Below are 24,442 nucleotides of genomic sequence, written 5' to 3'. Positions count from 1 at the left end.
CGTCTCCTGCGTGGACTGGGTTATGGCTCGCAGTTAAAGGCAAGATGATAAGGCTCTTGTTTTCAGGTTCAAGCGCACAACATATAGAGAGAGGAATGGGAGGGAGCTGGGGGCATGAGCGGGGGTTGGGAAACTGCTTGTTATCATGTACGGGCTGAGTTTCTGTTTCCCCTGAAGTCCCTCCCTGTGCTTTTTGCTCTTTAAATCCTGCATTTGAAAACCCTGAGCGCTCGCTGTGGCTCCACTGGACCTGTGAAAGTGGAGCCAGCAGACTCCACCTGGTTTCCTCGTATGTGTGAGTTTTATTTGTTGTTATTGTGGTGCAAAGTTTGTCTTGTGCATGGGTAGCTTTCTGTATATCTTGGAAGAATGTGTTTTGCTTTTACTGCAGTAATGCAAACGACAAAAGATGATACTTCCTGTGTAAAATGTAAAGTTTATTAGTTGTGAAATGGAACATGTTTTTGGGTGAACACTGATAGGAGTCTCTAGAACAGCTTGACACTGAGTTATATAAATTATATTCAAAAATACAAAATATGTCACATTTGTTCGGTTATATTGTTTAAATGAAGTAGGATGCAATGATACATGTATTGCCTTACTGTCCTGATGCAATGTGTAACTTGAAATAGGTGCAATGTTAATATGACTGTACAGTGAACATGAAAAATAAAACATTATGGCGTGTGTGCAACCAGTCATTCCCTCAGTAGTACTCATACAGTCAAACATCACTATCAGGCGCACAGCTGACGGTTCCTACTTTGTGACAGAAATACATGATGTGTAAATACCTAAACATCCACTGCTTGCCAGTTTCAGACATTTCAAAAAGACACGCTGCCATACAGACATACATGACCTGATTGTTGCCTCTGTTTGCAACACAAAATCTACAACAACAGTACTCACAGCAGAAGGCCTGCGGCCAACAACTGTTCCCACGATCGACTGACCTGCCAATTATGTCAGAAAAGTTGTGAAAAACAAAACAAAACAAAAAACTGGCCCCATCACAAGAGAGTGACGTTTTCAAATGCCCAGAAGCCAAAAGATAATTCAGTTTACCATAAACAAGAGTCCTCACACTTGAGAAACGTGAGAAACAGCAAATTTTGGCAAAAAAAGGAAAATGAGTCACATGAAATGTAGAAAAATATATTTTTAAAAAATGACTGATTAAGCAGCTAATTCGTTTCAGCTCCAGTTATGACCTCATTACACATTCAGAGTGAAGAGCTGAACGTACAAACATAAAAAAATGACATTTTTAAAACAATACAGTACTCGTCATGTGGCCCTTTTTGCCGACGACAATTTGTTTCCTCAGCCGCCTTTACAAGTTCAGTTCTCAGTGTATGTTGAAGGACAATGTTAAAATACAACTCTAAGACTGCTCTGGGATCTGTTAAAGGAAGTGTCCCTCGCTCACTGCTTATATGCAGAAAAACACTAACCAGTCATGCAGCGCACATCGCATGCAAGGGGGTGACGTCACTGCACGCTCTGTGAGGGAAAATATCCTCCAGCTGCAGATGTGTGTTTATAACAAGCAGGTAAAAGGTGAGTTTTACCAATGGCTTCTTTAGGTTGTGAGAGGTAACTGTTCGTTCAGCTGCAGAGGATAATGTACACTAAACTACATGGAGAGAGAGGTTTTCTATATTTCTAATAGAAGACGTAGAAAAAGATATATTATGAAATATATTTAAAATGGTAACATGGTGAAGTGAACGTACGTTTTGCTTTGGATAAAAGTTGATTTTAGTTGACATCTTGGGGTCATGTTCAACTGTCCCCACTCATGCAACAGTGGAAGATGTGGCGTAAAATTTAAAACAGGAACTTTCTTCCCGTAGAACCTCGTTATTCGGCTCCCCAAGGAACTCCTGGGTTCTGGGACGCATTCTGCAGATCCCCCCGCCTGGTAAAAGTAAAAAGGCCTGCTACGCTGATTAAAGCCAAAACGAGTGTCACACAGAGAGAGCAGAACCTGAAATGGGACTGATGGACTGTGACCTGAAGGTGAACCAGAGGTGTGCGAGTCTGTGACCGTATGTGTTTATATGTACTGATCAAAGTCGGTGCTTCCTCGTGTAAACTGACGGAAAAGAAAAGAGACCATGTTCTGACTCTGGACCCCCCCCCCAAGATGTCTATAATGAGTTCTGGAAGACATCTGCATGAGGACGCCCCATATATCCAGAGTGATCTTCCTCCTCCTCCTCCTCCTCCTCCTCTTCATCAGAGACAGAGTGGGAGACTGTTTCTATGGCAACTGCCTTTGTGTCCCAAGTCTGAGAGGGCGCCGCTCCGATGCTGCCCTCACGAGCAGAGGAAGGCTCCACCTCTGCCACGTCGACGTGCGATTCCTCCTCCTCCTCGCGCCTGCCGAAGGTTAACGTGAGGAGGTTCACGCCTTGGCTGTCCCCCTCCACCGCCTCCTTGTCTTCCTTAGGAGGACAGGGATCTGAGGCGTGCCGGACCAGACCGGCACGAGAATCAGAGCTCAGTGCATCAGAGCTCGGCGCCTGGCTCAGTCCAGCTCTGGAAGGCGTCTCCGCTGAAAGCTGGGGTTCAAGCTGGGGTTCGGGCTGGGGATCAGAGAAGACCGACCTTCGGTTCGAGGAGAAGCCCGGCTGCCGTCCAGGCTCAGGAGGTAAAGATGACGAAGATGAAGAGGAGGAGGAGGAGGAGAGGAGGTTAGTGCCCACTCGCAGTTTATAGTTTCCTCCTCTTCCTCCTCCCCGGCTCCTGCCCGAGCTCTCCGTCACACTCTCCCCATCGCTCTCGTCTGAGGAGGCTTGGCTGTTCCTCTTCCCGCCAGAAGAGGGCGCCGTCGGTTCAAGATTCAAGAGAGAGGACAAGGACGTGGTGAAGGGTGCAACGACCAGAACCTCCTCTATGTGACGGATGGATGTCTGACACAAACAGAGAGAGAAAGCCAGCGGGTCAGATCAACTGCAGATACTCAACAACCTTGTCCCTGCTTTTTCCACACAACTCAAACTGTGTGAAAACAACAATCAGTCAATCAATCCTGCTTTATTCCCTCTATTTTAGATGTTACACGTAACTGAATCCCTTTGGGTTTTGTTCCCGTCATGAGGGACACTTTGCTCTGGTAAGCCGTGATGCGCATTTGCCAATATTTTGAGACTTATTTACGGAATGATGGAAACTAAAAGGCTTATATACATATATCAATATATATATATTTTTTTTATTATTCACGGATCTGCAGACTATTTCCTCAGGTAATAGATCATTTCGTTCTATAAAATGTCAGAAAATAATGGAAAAACACACCAATTGCAGCTTTGCAGAGCCCAAAGTGACGTCTTCAAAATGTCCAAAACCCAAAAGATATTCTGTTTACTATTAAATAAGACAAAAGAGAAGCAGCGCGGATTCTCACTTGTGTGAAGCTGGAACCAGAACATGTTGACTAATCAATTAAAACACAATGTATTGCAACAGTTGTATTGAACTGTCATAAATTCTACCTTTACAAAGTTTATAATGGCCAGCTTTTGTAGACATTATGGGAAATACATAAATAAGCACTGAGCGCTCTGGCTTGTTTGTATTTCTTTAAACAGATCACAGTCATCTTGGGCGGCGCTGAGCACCAGGATGCAGCGACGGACAATCCCGACTGAAATAGTCCCACTACATCATATTGTACTGGTGTACCTAATACAATGTCAAGTCAATTTTATTTATATAGCCCGACATCACAAATCTCAAAAAAATAAAACCTTTTAACGAGGAAAAAAGAAGGAAGAAAGTAAAAAGAAGAAATTGGCCTATGAGTGTAGTTACAGATACATTTTCTGTCAATCAAATCGATTCATTCACTCATTTTGTTCAGCTCAACGTCGATGTTTCACTGAAGAAACAGAGGTAAAAATGAAAATAAACCCAGATTTTGCGGTAAGATTGCAGTTGGGACCCCGAGACCAATTAGGCTGGAGGAAAAGGAAGAAAAAGTCAGGTTTTCTGAAGGGACAAACTACAGATCCAACCAGAACTGATGAGCCCAACAATGTAGGTCCACACGCCACAGACAGAAGCTGGAGTCACAACACTCTGCAGATAAATGACATTTTCTTTTTTCTAATGAATCATGCAGACGCTTGAAATGACTTCCTGACTTAAAACCAACACAAGCCCGGTTTCCCTACTGAATGACTATCAAATCCAAAAGAGCCTACGGACGTCTTGTTTGGGAAAATATCAAAATACTGCTACAATCAAATATGAAAATCATGTATTATCTTAAATAAATATGCTGAAAATAGAAACAAGGGTCAGGATAAATTAAAAGAATAACGCATGAAATGGCAGAATCGAGTTCCAATCATGTGTACAAGGTAAGTCAGTTTGTTTGTTTGTTTGTTTACTCAGTTGATAACTAATGTATTGCTGCAACATACCAGTATGTGTATTTATGTTTGCGTGTGTATATGTGCAGTATGTGTGCATGAATACTGTATACTGTCTGTCTTCTACTGTCGCTTTGAAAGACAATGGGACAGTCCTGACACCATCCCCCACACCATCACCCACCAGCTCCAGCCCAACAGCCCCAACCCCAGCCCAACAGCCCCAACCCCCTCATCACACCTGGGGCTGAACTCTCACACCTCCTACCACCACAGCGCCCCCCACTCCTCCAGCATCGACACCTCTGTCTGTCCTTGAAAGAGATGTGAACAGACTCTTCAAGAGACAAAACCCGCGAAAAGCTGCTGGACCAGACTCCATCTCCCCATCCTGCCTGAAGCGCTGCGCCGATCAGCTGTCTCCGGTGTTCACGGACATCTTCAACACCTCACTGGAGACATGCCACGTGCCAGCCTGCTTCAAGGCCTCCACCATCATCCCCGTCCCCAAAAAACCAGGGCCCACAGGATTAAATGACTACAGACCCGTCGCCCTGACCTCTGTGGTCATGAAATCATTTGAACGTCGTCACCAGTCCGTCAAGCTCCTGAAGTTCGCGGACGACACCACCCTCATCGGACTCATCTCTGGAGAGGATGAGTCTGCCTACAGGTGAGAGATTGACCACCTGGTGACCTGGTGCAACAGCAACAACCTGGAGCTTAACGCTTCAAAGACAGTGGAGATGGTTGTAGACTTTAGGAAGAGCGCAGCCCCACCCGCCCCCATCACCCCGTGTGACTCTCCAGTGGACACTGTGGAGTCCTTCCGTTTCCTGGGCTCCATCATCAGCCAGGACCTCCGGTGGGAGCTGAACATCAGCTCCCTCATCAAGAAAGCCCAACAGAGGATGTACTTCCTGAGGCAGCTGAGGAAGTTTAACCTGCCACAGACGATGCTGGTTCACTTCTACACCGCCATCATAGAGTCCATCCTCACCTCCTCCATCACCGTCTGGTACGCTGCTGCCTCCACCAAGGACAGACGCAGACTGCAGCGTATCATCCGCTCTGCAGAGAGGGTGATCGGCTGCAACCTTCCATCTCTTCAGGACCTGTACTCCTCCAGGACCCTGAGGAGAGCAGGGAAGATCGCTGCCGACCCCTCCCACCCCGGACACCATCTGTTCGACCCCCTCCCCTCTGGCAGGAGGCTGCGGTCCATCAGGACCAAAACCTCCCGCCACAAAAACAGTTTCTTCCTCTCTGCAGTCAACCTGACGAACACGGCCAAAGACTTGCACTGAACTCCACACTGCTATTATTTTGAACACGCCCCTTTTCAATTAATGATTCAATTACACAGAATCAGCAGCATGCATGTCATGACTGTTGGGTCTGTTGGTTTTCTATTACTCTACTACACCTACTAGTAAATTATTTGCCATGTAGAAATATAATTTCTACCAAAAACAGTGATTGATCTGGTATGTGGGGAGTTTTTCCTGAACCACAGGGTGTCATGTGCTGTACAGATTAGAAAGCCTGTTGAAGCTGTTGAGATATTGGGCTATAGACCCTTGTAGTGCGGATGTCATGATTATGTCACGGTGTTAGCTGGAGGCTAAACACTGGTTAATGTTAACTTTAACCGAATGTGTGACTGTGCACATTCAGAGAAACTCGTACTTTCTTCAGCCATTGTTAAAAAACAAGCCAACAAAACTTGCTAGCTAGCGTTAGCTAACACATTCAGTGAATTATTCTGCCTCCACCCAAGCTCCACCTACAAAAACAAAACATAAAAGGGGTCTATATAAATAAACAAATAAAAGAAATGACTTGATGTGTGTGTGTGTGTATATATATATATATATATATATATATATATATATATATATATATATATATAAATAAATGTGCATAGCCAACTTTTATTCGTTGTCTGGTCTGTGCAGCTTTTATTTTTACAACTTCAAACTACCCTTCGTTTAGTTTTTGTGAGAAGCGTAGGCATGAAAAGCCACAGCTTCAGCCTACACCTTCTCAGTCATAACAGTCGATATAATCTCACACGGATCCAATATTTGTTATTGTGGGTGCACAAAAAAAAAAGGAAACCACCTCAATGAACATAAAAACTCATGTCTACACTTGTATCATAGCGCTCTGAGACTCATCACGGCATACAGGAGTGTGGGCTGTCAGTTAGAAGACACCTGCAGGTCCTCTCAGTTCAGTCAACAAGTTAATGACTATTATTTAACTTGTTGATTAATTGACTAATCAAGTAAAAAACCAATCCTTTCAGCACAAGGTTTTGACAAATTTAGACACAGCTTCCTTAAATGTTGGTATATCTTTACGCACTCGATCAGCTGCTTTATGCAGGGTTCAGCTCTTTCAGAGGAAAAGTCAAGTACTTTTCAAGCACTTTCAAGGCACCTAAACCAAACTTTGAAGGTACCAATGTCAAACAATCTAGCTCCGGCCAGCGTCTGGTGTGGGACACCAGAGAGACAGCTAGTGTGATGACAGGATTGTTTCATTTTTAAATACGAATGAGTGACTGCGTAGATGAAACGCCAGATTATGTTGAAAATGTGACCATATCCCTAACAGTTAAAATAAAGCATCTTCCAGAACTTTCAAGACTTTGTACGAACCCTGTACATAGAGCTCTAGATGCATCACAACAGGAACTGCAGCTGAGCCCGGCAAGGATTCCCGGTCTTGCTTCAGCAGGATGGAGATGCTTAGCTGTCATCAAAGCCTGACCTCAACTTATCAGACTGTAAACAGTTGTGACATTTAACAAAAATGCTGTGTTTCGTCAATGTGCCACCAAGTGACACGTCTCCCACCACTGGAAATGGTGCTGAATCATATTAAAAGGCAGTGAGACGGGGCTGGGTGTGCCACAGCGTTCTGGAAAAGAAACTGTTGGTGAGCAACCGGTAGCCTCGCGTCACATTCAATTTATCGGCCACGTACGAGTCCTGCATGAGGGGGAAACCCCCGCTGTGCCTCGCTGCCTCTGCGGTTGACTGAAGCCAATTAATAATGGAACATGAAACCGTGCTTTATTTTATGAGAAAGCGTGTTCAAATCCCCTTCGCATCAGACTAACACCACATATAATAGAAAGGTCAACTGTAACCGACGCCCACACACACAACAGAGCTTATATCCCAGCACGCAATAATAAAGCTCAGCCAATGACTCATATGATTTGATGGTTTCAAAAGCTATTGTTAACTACAAAATGAATAAAGGTCTCACTTTAGAAAATGTCAACCCCCACCCACCTTTTTTTTCCCAGGTTCACGTGTTCAGTGGCACAGCCATTCAATAATTCAACACACAACAGACCCATTTAAAAAGTACTGTAGCAATCATAATTATTAATTATTAATCATAATCAATTTCATCAATCATCTTTAGCCACCTTTTTTAACTTGCCTAAGTGCTAAGTGATACCATTTACAAACTAGACCATTAATACTTAACATCTGAATATATACTGTATATTTCCTGCTGTAAAAGTTCACAAGAATTTGAAGGGCTGACATAAGAGATTGGAAGGACACACCTGTATAAATGTTTCATTTTCTCTATTTCTATTTTCTTTAAACACATTTTAGTGTATGTACAGAAAAAAATCATTATTGAAAGCAAGTTTGGGGTTTGGTTCATCTGAGACAGCTCAGGTTATATATATAATAATAGTAAATAATAGTAAAAGTGGAGAAGGGAGAAGGAAATTATGTAATTGTGCAGATTAATACCTATACGTGATATGACCAGACCAGTTTAGTATTCAACTCTTTTATAAGTCTCTGAACATGCACTTCAAACGTGAGGTGGGTGGAGATAAACATCGACATATCTACAGAGAGGCTCTGGTTAACCAAAACTATGGGGTGAGATATGGACAAAAGTTTCATGAAAGAAAAAGAAATACTTGCATTCTGTTTGTTTTTTTTTATTGTTTTTTTTTACATGTATAGTAAAGATGGTGTTACCTAAAACTAGTTAAATCAGAAGAGAGTTTAGTGGTTATCCTATCAATAATTGGGTCGGAGAAAAAATGACTGTATCATCTGCGTATAAAAGGACGAGCAGAATGTTCACAGACTGTAGGCAAGTCATTAACATACAGGAGAAAAAGTAATGGACCAAGAATGCTACCCTGAGGTATCCCAACATAGACATAGACAGATAGAGGGGGAAGATGTTACTTGACCAATTCTACCGGGAGTCTGTTTGATGAATAAGGGGAGTAAAATTTCACGATTCACAGTGTCAAATGCCTTACATAGGTCAAAAAATATTGCTCCAGTGACATCACCTTGGTGCATATTTAGTATTTGTTCTTTTTTTTAATCTTTACATATAAAACCAAACAAAGTCGTGTTAACCAATGAAGCAATGAAAGGTTAACCTTTGGTTTCCTTTGGTTTGGTGTTTGGACAACATTCCAATATATCTATTATACAATCCTAACATATCAGACTTTGTCAGGGATAGAATAATGAAGTCCTGGACATATTTTCATTATATTCATTCACTTAATGTCTAACATTAAGAAATGTTACGGAACTGGAACATAAAAACTAGAAAATTGAACGCTCAGTGCAGCCAGTTATCCAAGAAGACAAACTAATGTACATCCAACAACCGTCCTGTTGCAGAACACACAGCGAGGTTGCCTGCTGCTATCTGCTCCTGTCTCTTCTCACACCACAGATCAACCACAACTGTGCCACAGTTCACTTGAGTTATGTACAGAACGTCTGCGTTTCGCTCAAAGTCTGTTTCCCCCTGCAGTTCTTTCCTGTTACTTTACTCAGAAAAAGTTAAGTGTGAACTGCTTGCTGTTACGCCACAAATAAAACGGCTTTTTTTTTTTTTTTTTAATTGTAAACACAATTACAAACACACAGCAAACTTGATGATGTCGAATTACTTGGAATTACTTCAGAGTGCGGAAGTTCAGTTCTCTAATAGTCGTTTCGTTTACCTGAAAAATATAACCACAAATGAGGCGGCCCGGGTACATTCCAAGAACTGCTACCACTAGTACTGCTTTTCTCTACCACCTACTACTTTCAACACTACAATTAACTGTAAGTATCACTTACCAGGACCGGTGGCAATGGCCTCCTTATGAGACAGATGAAACCAGTTCCGATGAGTAGGGCCACAGTGACCACACCAGACACCATCAACAAACACAACACGGTTGAGATCAACGGGTCTGCAGAGAGGAGAGGGGTCTCATATACATATATACATATATGTTCAAAACACGGACACCTTTTTCTCCTGGTTCTATTAATGTATTCCATAATATCAGGACTATACTTCTCAACATATTATGATATCATTTCACTGTGATTGTATCTTGCAAGATTGCATGTGGCAAATAAAATTATTTGATTGATTATTCTTGAAATTTGTAAATGTCTTTCGCGTGTTCTCAATTCGTTCTCAAAATAAAACAACTTTATTCTTGAAACAACATTTTTCCTGTAAATACGACTTTATTCCCTTCTCCCGTAAATTATAACTACATCTCGTAGTTTTAAGACTTGTATCTTGTAACTCAACTGTAACTTTTTGTCTTGAAGTTAATACTTCTTTCTCAAACATTTCTCATGTTTTTTTAAAAGCATCAAATAACTAATTAACGATCGACATGTTTTGGCTTCACTTTTGGGGAGCTGTCATGTCGTCCTTCTTTATACACAGCCTATGGGAGAAACGAGCACACAAACACAGTGACCTGTACCTGCAGTATAGATGCCAGGGAGGAAAGCACATATGGGCTGGCTGTAGTTGGACTTCCGAGGCAGCAGAATTTCTGAGAAGCACACTGAGACACAGTACTGTCGGCCATGGGCCAGACCCTTCAAAACCTCTTTTCTCAGATGCTTGATATCAAAGACCTGCACACAGAGAGACCACAGACAGCTGTTACAAGACAAGTCCAAGACCAGAGAAAACACCACGACAAACACAGCATTACTCTCATAGATTAAAGGTAAAGAGGTCGAGCTTGATTAACACATCCGTGAGTTTTAAGGCTCATCAGACACCAGTTCTACACCATTCTATATGTATATATTGAATGCAGCACCCCAACTCTGTATGCGAGTCCATGTACAGTACCTGGTCGCCGTCCACACTGCTCTTGACCCTGAGTTTGTATTGCAGAGAATCATAGCTCTCCCTAAGGTGTTCCATGGGAGGCTGAAGGTCCACGCACAGATCGCTGCCGCAGGGCGTCACCGTCAGCAGTGGTAGGTCCAGGTCAGCTAGAAGACGCAGATATGGGGACAGAAGAGACACTTTAGTTACTTAAACGCAACTTTGCGCCACATGAAAATGTCAACCTAACTACTTCTAAAGTGCTTACCAACAGGGGTGACGACAACACTACAAATGACATACGTTTTTGTGTAAGGATCAGTGTAAGTGAGTGTCAGGAGGTGTGGGAGGTGCACAGAGGCTGAGTGGACTGGTATCTCCAAAAGCCATCTCTATTATCTGCCCCCTTTTTTTCCAACATCTTCCAGTACCAGTGCAGTGCCACTTACTGTCTTTGATGGGTTGAAATGTTTGCAGGGTGACTGGTGGTGAGGCCCGTGCTCTCATCCGCGCTGTAACCCGGGTTAAGTAGAGCTGTTTTTGGTCGAGGAAGGCCTCGGTCAGGTTGCAAACCAGTGGGCGCTGGACATGCTCGCAGCCATCCACTGGCTGCCAGGAAGTGCCCCTGCAGGACCGCAGAGGAGGGAGCAAAGCATACTTTAGGGGCTCAAGAGTCTTCTTTTTATTAAAATGAAAGGTTGACCACAGGAGTTAGCTTTTGGCTAAGCTAGCTGACAGTGAAAGCCAACCACTACCACTGGCTTCACATTCACAAACCGACAAACATCTGTAATCCCTGTTTCCTGTGCCCGCTTCAAAATGGCTGCCACTGCCTGATTCTATAAAAAGGACTCCACGGGACGCTGTCGGTGCAGCACAAGTATAAACACAAACACAGATGGCACCCACGTTTCTGTGTGAACTGTGACTTGATAGGAGACTCCTGTGGGCGTCCCTGGTCCGGGCTCCCATGTCAGCATATGCCTGAAATGGTTCGAGGTCAGGTTCACGTTGACAGGCTGGGGGAGGTCACTCACAGCTGGAATACAAACAAACAGGACATTGAATGGATATGTGCATATATTATTTTTTGCATACATGAAAAAGATGAATAAAGCACTAAATCCGATAAAAGGCCTCAAGAGACACCACTAGAGTCAGCATCAGCTGGAGCAAAAGACTTCAAGTTTGAACATTTAAAAAATCCTGGGGGTGTGGAGTGAGAAAGAAGTGGGCTTACTCGACCTCTGTAGCCCGCTCGTCATCTCTGCTTGAGGCTCGGGCCACCTTGGCCGCTACTAACATAACGCTGGAATCTCCAACTGAACCGTTGGTGGTCCGAAATGTTTTGATTCTCAGAAGACCAGTACATCAACCCAAATGTTGTACTTTGTTTAAATGAAGAGTTTTTGGAAGCGTCATACAGCATTTTTGAGACCCCATTTATAAAAACATATCGCATATTTAAAAGTATTGCGTGTACTTTTCAGTGAGCGGCAACTAAAGTGCCTCTATGTTTGCTGTGTGTATTTGAATCACTCTAATGCTACCCGCTATAATGTCAAGTGATTGTCAGCTCACCCTTGCTTTAAATCGGCTTTCAGTGGACTGGATGACCTGTTGGCATATTTCATCAGTTACGTGACAAAACTCATCTCATCTCGACCAAGACTCCCTGGGAGATAAGATCATTTATCTCACTTGGACCTATGGACTGTGTAAAAGAAGTGAACGTAGTCGCCGTGACGTCACCCATTGGTTTGTGGACCACCGTTTTGAAGACTCGAGTTTCAGCCGTCGCCATCTTGGTTTTTTTGGAACCAGAGGTGACCATATTAGGGACAAGAGGGTGGAGCTGGGGATCTGAGAACCTGAGGACACTATGCACGGCCACCGATACCGGCTCTTGGCTACGGCGTGCGAAACCCCTGCTAATAAAGTTAGCTTGTAAATATACTTACTTGAAAATATGAACAGCCAGCTCCTACAGTGTCTTTTAGCGCAACTGAACGCCTCTATTCTGATTGACAGGTCACTGTAGTAGCAACGTCCTAAAGCATACCCTGCTTTAACGTCCATTTTGCTCTAAATGGGACCATAATTTACTAAATGAACATCACGCTGTATTGAAGAACTCTTGAAACTAGCGACTGAGACCATAAACTCATTAGGAAAATTTCAACTGAGGTCAAAAATCAAGTGAGAAGTAGGGTCCTTTTCTCATAGACTTCTATACAATCTGAGTTTTCTTGCAACCAGCGGGGTCGCCCCTCCCCTGCTGGCCATTAGAAAGAATGCAGGCTTTCCAGACCCGGAGGTGGGTGCTTGCTTGGACTGCACGTCACACAGGCTTTTTACTTACAACAGACAAAATGTGTTGCGTTCAGGAGGAGGTTGAGAGACTGACACATAGCAGCAGGTGTGTACTCACCTGGCAGGACCTGAGGCAGCCATGTGAGCATCCAAATGAGGGCAGTCATGACGGCCGACTCATCCCTGCTGCACCGCCGTCAGCTTTCACTTTCTCTATGATCACTCTCTGTCGCAACAAATCTGGAGTTAGTCCGACTGAGTCTTTATCACTACTTATTATTAAGCACCGACACCATGTCTGACAGCTGTCTTATTTAACTGCACATAAGACTTTAAGTAAGACTTTCAGCATTATATTAAGTTAACACGGTTAACTTTTGTGTTGTAAACACTGTGAGCTGCAAAACACCTTTACTTTGAAAGTGTAGTTAGCCGCCGGGTTAGCTTAAAACATGCAGTTTAACGTTACTTTCATTAAAAGACCCTTACAAAATTGTAAAAACTGGACTGCTACAGACAGATAACGTTATCTCACGTTACCCTGCCAAGAAACGACGAGCAAATTGTCCCTTCATCAAGACGCTCGCCGGAAATGCATCGCTAGCTAGCTAGCTAGCTAGCTAACGGTCCAGCATGTAAACTAACTTGACGAGCTATAAAGCTTTTAAAATAATAAGCCAGAAGCTACAAACTGTTCCTAACATACAACGGCAGGGTTGATATTACAGCTACCTGTCCCGAGAGGCGTTTCCATGTTTATCAACCACTTTGAGCGACCGCGGACTGTCAAAGCACCGAACATGGACCGCGGACCCCCCCACTACCGTTACTCCTGCTGCCTTCACGGAACGCCAGTGACGGTGGGGTCCCGAAACGACGGCGCCATGTGGCTACTAGAGAAACTAGATACTAGAGAAATAATGACAAAAATAACAACACTAACAGATTTTCAGGTTGTTTTAATTTGCAGGCCCAGTGGTAAAGAGCAACTTTGTCAATATGGAAGAATGACGATGTACATCAGGAATGTATTATGTTATTTAGGCTGGAAATGTGACATCTTCAAATTCAACAGTGGTAATATACAACATAAAAACAAGACAGACCATTGTTATATGTTAAACATAAACAAATACATATAACTAAATAAAATAGCACACATTCTTCATACCGCCCCCCCCCCCCCATCCCCTTTAAAAGTTACACACACAAGTTTGTACGGCGGCTCGTGAAGGCAGCATCCGATGAGGTTGTTGATAGGAAATCATGTGACCTAGTGGAAGAACAACATAGTCAGCCTGCCTGCCAGGTTTTCAGGGAGGTTGGGCTCGGATTGTGTACCCAACTAAAGCTACACACATTCAATTCTGATGACAGCATCAAACATTCAGAAACTTTTCTTTTCTGGCGCATTTTACTGCTGTATGTAGTTAGTATAAAAATACAGTTTTGTACTAAAAGGACATTTATACAATATGTGCAACAACAAGAGTCACATTGCGAAGTTGGAATGTCATTTTTCCACCTGTGGACAGTGCTGGTGTGGACGCTGGCTCACTGTCATTGGCTTGCTTTGCAGTCAACGTTATTCATAACTTTTCCTACTAATGGCAAGCCAAAATGTCTGCTGTGAGAAAGTATTATAAAACAGTACTGCCATTAAATGTGGGTATGATTACACTGAACAGCGACTTTGGCTCTTTATTTGTTTGGCTTTCAGACAGATCTGCATCATTAAGTCGGATATATATGAGCTCTACTATCTAAGATCAATATTGAGGCATCTAAGCATTTTTCCCCGCGCATTTGCAAAAACTTCATCTTTCACTCTGTCTTGGGGACGTGTACCAAAAATATGCTGATGCAGATAAAACATTTAGCTTTCCTTAACTTTTCTGGCACTGCACTGGGATATTAAATAGACCACCAAAAACAACAAAATCAACCTAACTACTTCTAAATATTTCAGATGGACTATTCCTTTAATAAAAAGGAATGTACCTGCTGGGAAGAAATACGCATACACATATAATAATGTATGTCAGAGAAACATATCATGTGTGTCTCATATATCCAGAGAATTCCTCCTCCTCCTCCTCCTCCTCCTCTTGTGCCTCTTCATGCTGTGTGTTACCATCACAGGTCTTGAGGCAGCCAGACGAAGCGCCTGCACGTCTGCCTGCGTAACCAGTCGCAGTAAAGTCTACTTGTGTAGGTAGCATCAATGCCACCGTCGACTCGGTTTGTGAGTCCGGGTAGTGGCTCAAAGTCCGTTTTGAGTCTGTGGGCAGTGGAGGCTCCAGACTGGGCAGTTTCAAAACATCTGTGAGGGAGTCTGTTGAATTCTGCCCTTCCGTCTCCTCTTCATCGTATACAGCCAGTGAGCCGAGGGTGACTGAGAACAGGTTGACGTTGCCTGAGCTGTCACACACCACCTCCTCCTCCTCCTCCTCCTCCATCTCATCTATGACATGTCTCTGGACTTTAGTTTGACCCCCCTCAGGCGTGAAAGAAACCTCTGCTCCTTCAGCTTTGGCCTCATCTTGATCAAGCCCCCCACGTGAGACCTCAACCTCAAATTCTGTGTGCGGTACCTCCGCCTCCACCGTCCAACTCCCCCCCAGGTCCCCTGACGCACCCGCCGTGCTGTTCCCAGACACATCACTGGACTCCAGGCAGGAACTGTCACCTGAGGAAAGCTCTGCACCTCTGTCCATGTAGATGTTTATCCCTTCCTCTTCCTCCTCTTCCTCCTCCTCCGAGTTAGCGCCCCCGGTGGCAAGTTGTGGCGTTGTGGGATTGTTGTGCTTCCTCTGTTTCGCCATCTCTGAGCTAATGGAGACGTGGTCAGGGATTGTCCTCTCTGGTGTCAGGGTGTAGCCTTGGTTCAGAGCCGCCTTGAGTGGCAAAGAGGGAACAAAGAGACAAAGACGGGGGAGGAGGTATAACAGCTGCATTAGATATGTCAACTCAAAAGATGCCCCATCCCTGCCAAATGAAGTTATGGCGCTCGGACGTAGCAGCAAAACTTCAGTGTGAAACTTACAGCATCTCCCAAACAGCAGTGAGTGCTCTGTCAACAGAACGCTGGACTTGCTCACATTAAATCATTTCCTTCTCGCATTCTTTTGCTTCCCTTTGGTTTGAAGTGTCACAGGCTGGACAGGCTAGTAAACTTAAGTATGCAGTGTGCAGGTTACTTGCCTCACATGATTTTCGGGGTCCCTAAAAAGTCAGCTGTAAAATTTTAAGTACTTGGAACCAAAGGAAGTGATTCTAAAGGAAACTGTTGACAGTAAAGGCTGGGGTATGCTTCAAATGAACTGGTTCGTACAAGTTCGCCCAAGGGAATATTTGAAGTAGCAGGCATGCTTGTCAGATTGGTGGTTTTGGAAAACTACGAGCCCGCAAAATGCTGTTTGACAATCCAACAAGCACTTTGTTTGAAGCAAGCTGACTTCAAGGTAGAGTTAGTGAGGAAGGAATAGTTAAGGGTCCAGTATGCTTAAAACTAAAGATTGCGGTCAAGGCCTCCTACTGGCTTCATCTCACTGCCTTCCTGATCTCGCTCTGTTTATTTTTTTTTGTGTCTCTGTAGTCTCAACGCGATTTGTCAGATAAATGGGGAATTGGGGGTGGGTGGGGGCACTTTTGGACGGTCTCATCTCGAGGGCAGTTGTATGCACAAAAAGCCGTAAAAGTAAAAAAAAAAAGAGTGAGCACTGCACTAATTCCATTAACCTCCACTGCATTGGGGCAAAAATTGATGAATGGATCGGCATGCCTGGCCTTAAAACGGAACAGTTTGGCATTCTGGGAAATACGCCTTTTCGCTTTCTTGCAGAGATTTAGATAAGAAGATCGATAAAGCCCTCATGTCAGTAGGTAACTATAAAGCTACCGCCAGCAGTCGGTTAGATAGATAGATGACAGAGTATAGATAGACAGACAGACACACAATATATAGAACCAAATGCAGAGGTTTCTTACAATTAGTGCTCTGGGCAGAGTTGCCTTCAGTTTACAAAGAAATCCAGTGTAGTGGAGGCAAAACACGGAGGTCATCAGGACACCGGCAACAAAAATCAGAAGAGCAGCAACTGCGCCTAAAACAAGAGGGCCTGAAGACACACACACACACACACACACACACACAGTAATAAATCCTTCAGTGTGGAAGTGCCTATTTACCTCTCTGTAACAAAAGGTGAGACCAAGATAAAGGGCTTTATTTCCATGCACTGCCAAACTGGCATAAAGCACCACCTGGTGTAGCGTACTGCCAGCTTGTGTAGCAACATGAGGATTTTTTCATGTGAACCAGGTCTTCATAATAACTGTGAACCCTTGCTCTCTCTCAGCTCAGTATGAGGGGTTACTGGCGAGTACCTCTGTCCAAAAGGGCCAGAGAAATCTCAGCTTTCCAGCGTCTGATGAACATGGTTGTGTCAGGGCTGTTTATCTAGATGACGTTGTGATCTACAGCAATACGTGGCAAGAGCATTTGGGACGTATTAAAAAGCTGTTTGAACATCTGGTTGAGGCACATCTGACTATTAACTTAGCAAAGTGTGGGAACGTGCGGCCAGTACAGGCGAAAGTCACTGCAACTGAGCAGTATCCTGTTCCCGCAACGAAGAATGAACTCGAGCGGTTTCTGGGTTTTGTAGGTTGCTACCGTAGAAACTTCTCAACTGTGGTGGCTCCTCTGACAGATTTACTAAAAGGAAATTACTAAAAGTACATTTGTTCAGCTGCTGTTCTCGCAGCTCCAAAACCCGCTTGGTCGCCCTTCTTGGTCGCAGCCTAGGAGCCGGGCTGTGACATAACACTGTCACGACGGCACAACAACGGCTCTAAAAGTTCAGCTCACCTCTGCTCGGCTCCACAATGCTAGTGAAGGTGCAATTCCAAGCGGATGGCTTGGTGTGTTGGTTCAGACGAATCATTGTGTGCACCTGCACACAGTACTCCATACCATTCTCTAGGTTTTTAATAGTGAAACTCTTGGACTCTCGAATTTCGTGGGATACCTGCAGGTCAAATATGGAGAAATTACTTGATTAAAATGATTTCCATTCGAGCCTCACCCCTGACCCCGGCACTCTCATGTACACTAATGCACGATTAGGTCACAATATTGGATTTAAATCTTGGTTTTCACTCTATCTTTCCAGTCAGACGACATCCATGGGATCGTGAAAATGCCTTTCAAGATATGACCCGCTGCTGGATGACAGGAGAATCACGGAGTAACGAGAGCTGAAAAGTATTTCTGATTCTGATCCAAAAGAGGAGATTGGAGTTTTAGTTGAACTAATTTCGGAAGCAGAAATGATCGTATTGTGTTGAGTTAAACCGGAAAGGCCGGAGAGATAAGCGAGTGGAAGTAGGTAATACTAATACTTGACTTGTCAAAGCAGGAAGAGCACAGGCGTAATTGATAACATTAAAAGATGGCTGCGTTCCATTTAGGTGAGTTCCAGGGCTCTTACACACCCTATTTACACCTGGTATTAAAATGCAATCCGATCATATCATATTATATTACATACATACAAAGGCTTAAATCTAGTACTTCGTGTGAACATATTCGTCAAACACAACACCGTTCAGAATCATCACAAGAAATGTTGACATATGAGCAAAATTGATTTCTTACCTCTGCTTCTTTACGTTTCCTCCACAAGACTTTGAAGTGAGCATCGTAGAATTTCTGGATATTCTTGTGCAGTGAAACGTTGACGTGGATGCAGTTGCCACATCCAGCCAGTGAGAGTTTTGGAGGACCTATTGTGGCTTGTCACAAGAAGAAAACAAGTTCTTTTTGAAAAAAAACACCTTTGCAATTTCTGCTTCATTCGAGATTTCAAGTATCAAAAATGGCATGGTTTTGGTTCACTCTGCTGGTGTAGCATTTCTATTTTTCAAATAATTTTCAGCATGCAACCAATATTTAGACCAATGGCTCTGCATCAGATAAAGGTGGATGTGAACACATCTGTATTAAATTAGATTCAGCTGCTCATGTGATGCTGCTTCTCCCCAAGGTTTCAGTCCTGGCTGGCCAGCATTTAATGCTTGTATTATTTTATGACATTTGAAAAGCTGGAACCAGTAGACACTCTATTTGATAAAGTCCTGAAAACATTAACAGCTTTAAAAATGAATTCATGACTGGGTTATTAGTTGGTCAAGTTTCCATCCAAATGTAGTGCAAATGTTAACCGAATTTCCAGGAAATCTGGTAAAGACTACTGTTATGTGAATATTATGAATGGGGTGCATCAAGACAGTCAAACCTCGTTTTCCCACTATGACGAAAACGATGTGGGAAAGCAAGATGGAAATATGGCGGATGTTTTCGTCTGTCGCTGCTTTTTGTTTCTTCTGTGGATATGTACAGTGAGTCACATGCTCACAAGTCAATAAGGTGAACTCTTATCTGTTGGCAATATAACATTCATTAACTCCAAGGCAACGAGCATGCAGCTCAAAAGAAGCTCATGTCAACGTACTGTCTTCGTAAGGGTTGAAGGTGACATGGGACTCTGGAGACAGGGTTTGGTTGTAGGACGCCTGGACCGTCAGGTAATACCTCATGGAGTTGTCAAGCTTCAGCTTAAGTGATGTCTTTGTTAAGTTTTGAGGCCCTTTCCGCTCTTCCCCGTACACCCTGCGAAGAGAAACAGAGCACAACCATTGTATTTCATGCTTGTGGTGCTCTCAGCGTGGCAGGAAATAGAAGGTAACAAACGATCACATGTCAGTTGATAGCACAATATGATTATCAGCAGATACTGTCTCATCACAGATATATCGTGTCGGTAATTACACGTCTCACAATTCCTCAATAACCAAATTTAAGGGATCCTTCTCAAAAATGTTGATGCTAAACATTCATATTAAAAAGAAATATTCTTATCAGACTTTTTCACTCTCAAACCAGTCTCAATATGAGCATGGGCCTCAAAAACCCAGTATCAGCTCTGGGGATCTAGTTTTGATAGCTGCCACATTACAGACATTCTGTGCTGAATAGCAGCGCGAGTGTGTTTAGGTCGTATACAAATACTGTTAATCCCCAGATTTGCAGAAAACATGTAAAACTCTCATGAGTCTGAGGAGCACAAACAGCTCAGCAGTTGAAATGTATCAGGTATATACATACTCAGTTGCCAAGTGATCATTGTAGGTACACCTAAATGACATGATGAGTATGTGGAACTTAACCTAGAGCAGTCAAACTCTCTACTCTCTCTACACTCTTGTTTGACGTTGACATACATTTGATGTGAAAATCATATGCAAGATGGGACGGGGGCAGACGTCGCATTTGTTTAAATAAAGTGAGCAGAGAAGTGAAAGCGGGAGTGGGAGTGCACTATTGAAATGGAATGAAAGGCATATATATGAAGCTGTGTGTGTTATTGTGTACATAAACTGTTTTAAAGAGAGTCATAGCTAAGAAGAGAAAAGAAAAAACGCCTATAGCTACACCTGCTTTTTGTTGTAAGTGGTTGCATGTTGCTCGATATGATCTCAATTTCACGTTACGTTTGCAGCCTGTGTTTACATTGCAACCTTTAAAATGCTTCATTGAGCATGTTTGTGGTTTTGACGGTAAAAAATATCATTTTTCATGGGTTTTTTTGTGTTTTGGGGTGTTTTTGGGTCCAACATGCTGATACAGTACGCCAAAGTGAAAAAAATAAAATAATTGTCAGATCATACGGGTGATGTTGTGCTGAAGGAAAAGGTACCAAACACTGGCATGGTAAACATCTTTTAGTGTATATATGCTGAATAATGAGCAAACTGTCCTCTAATCAGCCTTGTGGTCAGATACAGCACCAGGTCTTTTCAGTAAAAGAGCTCCGATACACATCAACTTAATATCACTGTAAACACTAATGATATGTAAACAAGCTGATGGCAATTCAATAACAATATACTAAATGTATGTTTGTAATTATATTTACATCACATAAATCTCACTCTTATGATAACATGTCGACGTTGTGTTTTCAGTGGCTCGATTTTTAAAAAGGATCAGAAAAAGGATAAAAAGAAAAAACAGCTGGGCACTATAGCTTTTAGCAAATGTGACTGGAAAAAGGAGGAAATAGCGCATTTGTTGGGGCCATTGTTCACCAAAAAATGGCCCCCGCTTTGCTGCAGTCCAGTCAAAAACGGAAAAATACCACCAGACTTATCCTTTACAATTTACTAAGACAGCGAAGAGGTGACCCGGTTAGCTTATCATCATATTATCTTTTCCAAGTTAAATGCGGACTATGCAGGATTTGTTCAGAACCATCACAATGACTGTCAAAACAAGACATAAGACCATCTGAACCTGAAAGACAAACACACACACACACACGGTGAACCTCAAACCCCGTCCCAGTTGTTTCATAAGAGCGCTTGAATCATCGGTTCCTTTAAAAGAACCAGCCAGCCTCTCTGTGGTCACAGCTGCACGCTCAGGTACCACGCTTAGACGCCTCGTGGACCACTGTGAAACAGCACCTCAGCCACAGTGGAAGAAAACCGCGTGTTGTGACTGAAAACCAGCCACAGTCGAAGAAAACGTGACCAAATCAAAGGTCACGGTTGATCCTGGAGTTCAGAGAGGCTGATGAAAACTGATAAGGCTGATATAACGTGATGTAAAGCAAATACATTAATGACTCAGATTTTTATCAACACTGGCTATTTTCATTATGAATAAGAACAAGTGTGTAATGATAATGATGCAGTTGCACAGCTCTTAAGACTGCAGGGCAATACCAAGAATTATGAGGTGAACATCAAACATGACCTGTAGTCTAGTATACTTCCAGTATACTACCAGGCAGTGGGGGCCTAGGAGGCTCAAAGTGCCTAACCATGAACCGCAATCTCCCCGGTTCGAGTCCAGCTGGGGACTTTTATGGCATGTCATTTCCCCTCTCGCTTTTCTCTCATTTCCTGTTAACGCTGTTATGTCTCTAAAACAATAATAAATTAAAAACAGGCACAAAAGTACGGAACCTAAAGTAGGAACCCTTCTGTAAATTGCATAAGGACGTAAAAGATCTAATGATCAACTTTTGCCTCTTAAAAGCAAAACAATATATATATCGCCTGTTACTGGGGAAAGAAAGGAAGGATGCTGTGGAATTCCCCAGCCTTCTAGAGCCATACTTTAGAAAAGATACGCTTTTTTCTTTTATTTGACAAAAGTTTTGGAGAATTTGGCACACTTTTGACACATTTCTGGAGAACTATGATGTTATCTGACATTGTAGAGGGTGGAGCGAGGACCGAGGACTGAGTTCATTAGCACATTGAAATGTTTATTGCTTTGCCTTGATATGTTTCATTCAAAGAAAAAAAAAAGAAGCCAAACTTCACACACAAGCAACTACAAAAGGCCTTTGCCTTAATGAAAGGAAGAAGCTAAAATTGGCCAAATTTATAGTGTAGTCTGGTTTGTAAGTAAGATTTGAGGTTGAGAAGATATAAAGCAAGCAATGCGTTATTACACTTTTATTCAATTATGGAATTTGATTTGGATTAAACTGTTCAACCATTTACTTCTGTAGTAATTAATAAAAGCGTAGTAAAGTAATAAAAACGACATGCTTTATTATTATTATTATTGTTTAATTGCTGTCTGTCAAAGCAGGAAAAGAACAATCGCAGGCTATTTTAACATTCAGTACAGTGCAGCATGCAGTTAATATGATCGTTTACGAGAGACTCATATTTTCCCCACCGTTATTAGTAATATGTGCCTCACCTGCCGCTTGCGAGCGCGCTTACCAAACGTCACGCGGGATTTTCCGGGCTGAACTGAGCTGGAGAATTATGATGTGCTTAACTTACACAGGTTATCTGACATTGTAGAGGGTGGAGCGAGGACTGAGGACTGAGTTCATTAGCACATAGAAATGTTTATTGCTTTGCCTTGATATGTTTCATTCAAAGAAAAAAAAGAAGCCAAACTTCACACACAAGCAACTACAAAAGGCCTTTGCCTTAATGAAAGGAAGAAGCTAAAATTGGCCAAATTTATAGTGTAGTCTGGTTTGTAAGTAAGATTTGAGTATGAATTTGACCAGACATTTCATGTTGAGCGAGTAAGATCAAAACTACAGAATACATGGCAGAGACAGGCCAACAAGATGAGAGACAGGATGGGGGGGGGGTTACCTCGTGAAGACCTTGAACTGTGTTCCCGGTGGGGTGCCGGGCCCAGGATCCCAACGCAGGACATGGCGGAAGTTGACGGAGTCGACGTGAACATTGACCGGTGCAGGAAGGGAACTGAGCACTGTGTGGACAAGGAGGGGCTTAGTCTGACTTAGGCTGGGCCACAAAAGAAGACACAAGGTACAAAGACACACCTGGCGGAATGCTTTAACGAGCCGTCATGTGCGTGTGTTGAGTTGGTATTCAACAAATTCAGTGAGACCCTCCATCTCTGAGACAGTCCATCTCTGAGGGAGCCTGGTTTACTCACCCGGGTCCAGCAGCAACATCAGCCACAGCACCGGAGGCGGACCGCTCATCATGTCGTACTGGCCGCCTCACCCCCCGCGGGCTGCATAGTTACTGTGTGAAGACAGAGAACAGAGCTCCTCCGCTCACTTTCAAGCATTCACACACACTGCCAGTTTATTTGTCTGTTTAAAATAATACTACTTTCTCACATTACAATGATTATATAATATATAATATAATTATATAACAGACTTCACCTACTTTTTAAGCTCGAGAATGTACCTGTACTCCATGGGGTCGTTCGCATTAGCTTCTTATGAACATTACTATGCTAACTGCACTCATTGAGAGCTAATATACTAATTAGCCCGCGTCAGCCTTCTGATAAAGTTGACCCGTGTTTGTTTTTTAGGCTGGCACGACTGTGACGTATTTTACAAACACCGTGGAGTATTAATTAAACGCTTTTCCGACGAAGTAAAACATAAGTACAACTTAATTACAGGTCAGGCTAACGTTAACTTCACAGTCTCTTACACACACCGCGCTAACAGCGGTGTTAGCTAACAGCTAAACACCGCGACCGACCGTCCGTCGTCACGGGGCTGACGGCTCGGTGACTTACCGCCGCGCACCGCAGCTGCCGTTTCAGTGTCAGAGAAGCAAAAGCAAAAACAGTCTCGAGGAAACCCGCAGTCACACGGGGAGCGTCTCCTCGCGCTGTCATCACCGAGGCGGTCCCGCAGTCAAGTCAAACCACGCTCGGACCCCGCCACTTCCGGCGTCGCCTTCAAAGTAAAGGTCTCGCTGCAGAGCACCTGTCGCAGCATCCTTCTTAACGTGTGAAAGTTTGTTTTCGTGGCTTTCCTGACTGTCACGCACCACTTTCACTGATTCTGCCCGACCTTATCTTCTCTTGGGGATCAATTAAGCATTTTAACTTACCTATCGATCTTGTCTTCCTGTATCTTATCCTTAAACAGGATCAGCGTGGATATCGTTTCACAAAATGAGTGAACTGCGTGGCACTAAACTTCCCAAACCTGGTCACTACACCTGGAGCAGCAACGACTGAGAAGATATAAAGCAAGCGA

At 43.3% G+C, this 24,442-nt stretch overlaps 2 protein-coding genes across 2 annotated transcripts; both read right to left on the bottom strand.

The window, feature by feature from the left end:
* Positions 1 to 2,159: 2,159 nt before the first annotated feature.
* Positions 2,160 to 13,024, bottom strand: LOC139292256 (interferon lambda receptor 1-like). The gene is made up of 7 exons (XM_070914526.1): positions 12,976 to 13,024; positions 11,454 to 11,583; positions 10,994 to 11,169; positions 10,566 to 10,711; positions 10,186 to 10,342; positions 9,536 to 9,651; positions 2,160 to 2,924 (listed from the first exon to the last, which is right to left on the bottom strand). Exons 1-7 carry the CDS (start codon positions 13,022 to 13,024, stop codon positions 2,160 to 2,162), a joined length of 1,539 nt encoding a protein of 512 aa, XP_070770627.1.
* Positions 13,025 to 13,798: 774 nt separating this feature from the next.
* Positions 13,799 to 24,005, bottom strand: LOC139292255 (interferon lambda receptor 1-like). Its single transcript, XM_070914525.1, has 8 exons — positions 23,974 to 24,005; positions 23,368 to 23,459; positions 23,058 to 23,178; positions 19,376 to 19,533; positions 18,520 to 18,656; positions 17,731 to 17,890; positions 16,848 to 16,978; positions 13,799 to 15,754 (listed from the first exon to the last, which is right to left on the bottom strand). Exons 2-8 carry the CDS (start codon positions 23,417 to 23,419, stop codon positions 14,912 to 14,914), a joined length of 1,602 nt encoding a protein of 533 aa, XP_070770626.1. The 5' UTR covers positions 23,420 to 23,459; positions 23,974 to 24,005; the 3' UTR covers positions 13,799 to 14,911.
* Positions 24,006 to 24,442: the final 437 nt, after the last annotated feature.

Source organism: Enoplosus armatus, chromosome 11, assembly GCF_043641665.1.
Source record: "Enoplosus armatus isolate fEnoArm2 chromosome 11, fEnoArm2.hap1, whole genome shotgun sequence".
In the NCBI taxonomy this organism is placed as follows: Eukaryota; Metazoa; Chordata; class Actinopteri; order Centrarchiformes; family Enoplosidae; genus Enoplosus; species Enoplosus armatus.
The sequence above is the reverse complement of the archived record's forward strand: the minus strand, read 5'-3'. Positions and strand labels throughout refer to the sequence as shown.